Source organism: Haplochromis burtoni, unplaced genomic scaffold (assembly GCF_018398535.1).
Source record: "Haplochromis burtoni strain Fernald_Lab_line unplaced genomic scaffold, NCSU_Asbu1 Contig_1191, whole genome shotgun sequence".
Classification (NCBI taxonomy): Eukaryota; Metazoa; Chordata; class Actinopteri; order Cichliformes; family Cichlidae; genus Haplochromis; species Haplochromis burtoni.
The window spans coordinates 57,132-59,588 of NW_024583552.1; the positions used below are offsets into that span (position 1 = coordinate 57,132).

Genomic DNA, 2,457 nt, shown 5'->3' on the forward strand with positions numbered 1-2,457 from the left:
GAGAGAGTGTGACATCATGGTTCCTGGTAAGCAGTTCGGGGACTCGACACCGCCTCCCCCGAGAGATGATTTTTGTGGGCCGAGAGGACTGCGAGCTGATGCTTCAGGTGAGGCTGACCTGTGCAGGTGTTCGGGTTAGTAGAAATTGCCTCCCTCTAGGTTGGTCTGAAAAAGGAAGTTGTAATGGTGTCTTGTTTGAGTCGCAGTGAAAGTAAGCAAAAAGAGTTGTATGTGTGTGTGTCTCAGTCTCGCAGTGTGGACAAACAGCACGCTGTCATCAACTACAACCCGACCACTGATGAACACCTGGTGAAGGACCTGGGCAGCCTCAATGGGGTGAGCCATACACAACATATCAGTACATTATCATAGGTATCCACCAATCAGCAGCAAACACAGGTGGGGGGTGGTGATGCCTAAAGTCACAGGTTACAGTACAAAGATTTTTTTTTTTTTTTTTATTAACTTAAAAAAATTTAATTCCACTTTAATTTAAACAGGCAAGAACTGTAAAATCACAAAAGAGTGAAAACCTTCAGAGTGGACTTCAGCATCATAATCAGAAACTTTCACCTGGACGTTTGTTTGTTTGTTTCCTGCAGACATTTGTAAACGACCTTCGGATTCCTGATCAGACCTACATCACCCTCAAACTGTCAGACATCATCCGCTTCGGATACGATATCCTTCAGACGCACACACGCACTGTTTGTGTGCGTGTCTGTGCGCGCCTGTGTGTTTCTGTGCGTGTGTCTTGATCTGTGTGGGTGGGCTGTGGGACAGGAAGCATTAAAATTTCCATGTTTCAGAAACAAACAGCAGCACTGAGCGTGCTCAAAGCCTGAAGCAGAGAGCACAGCGCCTCACTCTACCTGCCGGGCTGGTGTCTAAGGTGTTCGATGCGTTCTGGGGAGCAGAATCTTCCGGGTTAGGATCTTTGCTCCTGTTGACCTGGGTCACATCCTGCTGACTAGCTGCGTGCTGGACTTCCTGCTGCGCCGGACCCTGGACCTCAGCTGCAGGGGTTCACCGAGGCCCTGGAGCTCTGAGGCAGCTCTGTCTGGCTCTGGTTCTGGTCTGGTTCCAGCAGGTGGATGTGTGGGAGTCCGGACCTCCTCCCGAGGCTTCTCGGGCAAATCTGGCTTGTCTTGGGCCGCTGACATCTGCGTGACCCCGGGGTGACCTGAAAAGGAGAACTTGGGTCAAACGAGCAGTGGTGACAAGAAAGTCTGCAGAAGTCCTGCCAGGCTCTCACCTTCAACCCCATCGTCCGGCTCTGCCCGTGGCCTTGTCTTCCTCAGCCTGCAGCCCTTCCTGATCTCGGCCAGCAGGTTGTCGACGATGCATCCTTCGTCCCAATTGGCCATGTCCGTCCTAACTGCAGCACAGACACACGTTCCCCTGTGAGCTTAGCGCACATGTCACAAACAACAGGTGAAAGCTGTCACTGCGTCACCTGACAGCCTCATAGGTACAGCAGCATTTAATCTTTACAAACTTCCTTCTCGTCCTGATGCTGTCACATCATTTCCTTTAAATATTCAGCTGCTGATAAACTGTTGCAGAGAAATGTTGCTGATGTCAGCTATTGATTCTCGACCTGTCCGTCACCGGCCCTTCACATGTCTCACCTGTTCTCCACTTGCCCTCCACTTGCCGATTGGCTGGCTGAGACATAGTTTAAATGACACATGCAAACGTGCGGCAGGGTATGAGTCCTGCAGACTGAGCCGCACTGCGATTGGCGCTGACCTTGAGGGTTCGAAGGAAGAGGTCTCTGAATGCCTTGATGGTGCTGAAGAGCTCTTCGAGGGAGAAGCTGCTGCTGTCCTCACAGAGGTAGGCGGACAGGTGCTTCCTCTGCTCCTCCACAGATGACAGCAGGAGTTGCAGCTGCTCAACAGCCTGCAGGCTCTCCTGGTAACACCACATAAGAACAACAGGTAAGTTCACCTGGAACAGCAGGTCTGTCCCACTAAAACGGTGTCAGTGAGTGTACAGACTGGATTTATCTGCCCGTAAAGGTGACAGCCTCATCCTGAGTGACTCACCTGTATGGTGGACAGGTACTGCTCCTTCATGTCGTCAGATGAGGAGGAAACGCTCCTCTCTGAGTTTTTCAGCCGTTTGTTTAGAGTCTTTGTTTCAGACTGAATAGAGTCCAAGCTGAGCCTGCAGGTGGAGTCAGAGGGCAACATTTAACACCGCTGCAGGCGAAACACCTGAGCTACCACGTCACAGACTCCACCCAGCAGTCTGTACGTGACTGAACTCCTATATGTGTTTACCCAGCAGCCTTTGCACAGATCTCCAGGTCATCGGGCAGGTTGAGCAGGTCGGGGTGATTCTCTTCAGCCTCCTAAGGGTCACAAACAGCAGCAACTGAATTATTATGAGAATACTGCAGTATTCCCCAGTATTCGTAGTATTCCCAGCATTACCTGCAGGATGTGGTGC

At 51.1% G+C, this 2,457-nt stretch overlaps 3 protein-coding genes across 3 annotated transcripts; 1 reads left to right on the forward strand and 2 right to left on the reverse strand.

Moving 5' to 3' along the window:
• Nucleotides 1–7: 7 nt before the first annotated feature.
• LOC121813145 (centrosomal protein of 170 kDa-like) lies at nt 8–764 on the forward strand. Its single transcript, XM_042216678.1, has 3 exons — nt 8–107; nt 247–336; nt 603–764. The coding sequence occupies exons 1-3, from the start codon at nt 66–68 to the stop codon at nt 756–758; spliced, it is 288 nt and encodes a 95-aa protein (XP_042072612.1). The 5' UTR covers nt 8–65; the 3' UTR covers nt 759–764.
• Nucleotides 760–1,370, reverse strand: LOC121813146 (inverted formin-2-like; the record flags this gene model as incomplete). Its single annotated transcript, XM_042216679.1, is given in 2 exon segments — nt 760–1,182; nt 1,256–1,370. Coding segments are annotated over 2 exon segments (282 nt in total). The 3' UTR covers nt 760–1,012.
• A 291-nt stretch (nt 1,371–1,661) lies between these two features.
• On the reverse strand, nt 1,662–2,457 carry LOC121813144 (inverted formin-2-like). The gene is made up of 3 exons (XM_042216677.1): nt 2,442–2,457; nt 2,052–2,359; nt 1,662–1,917 (listed from the first exon to the last, which is right to left on the reverse strand). Exons 2-3 carry the CDS (start codon nt 2,196–2,198, stop codon nt 1,681–1,683), a joined length of 384 nt encoding a protein of 127 aa, XP_042072611.1. The 5' UTR covers nt 2,199–2,359; nt 2,442–2,457; the 3' UTR covers nt 1,662–1,680.

Excerpts from the sequence above, each read along its gene's own strand:
- LOC121813144 (XM_042216677.1), bottom strand. The coding sequence starts at position 2,198 with ATGTTGCCCTCTGACTCCACCTGCAGGCTCAGCTTGGACTCTATTCAG. Across the intron at positions 1,918-2,051 it reads AGTACCTGTCCACCATACAG|GAGAGCCTGCAGGCTGTTGA; the intron begins GTGAGTCACTCA and ends TGGTGTTACCAG.
- LOC121813145 (XM_042216678.1), top strand. The coding sequence starts at position 66 with ATGATTTTTGTGGGCCGAGAGGACTGCGAGCTGATGCTTCAG. Across the intron at positions 108-246 it reads ACTGCGAGCTGATGCTTCAG|TCTCGCAGTGTGGACAAACA; the intron begins GTGAGGCTGACC and ends TGTGTGTCTCAG. Across the intron at positions 337-602 it reads ACCTGGGCAGCCTCAATGGG|ACATTTGTAAACGACCTTCG; the intron begins GTGAGCCATACA and ends TGTTTCCTGCAG.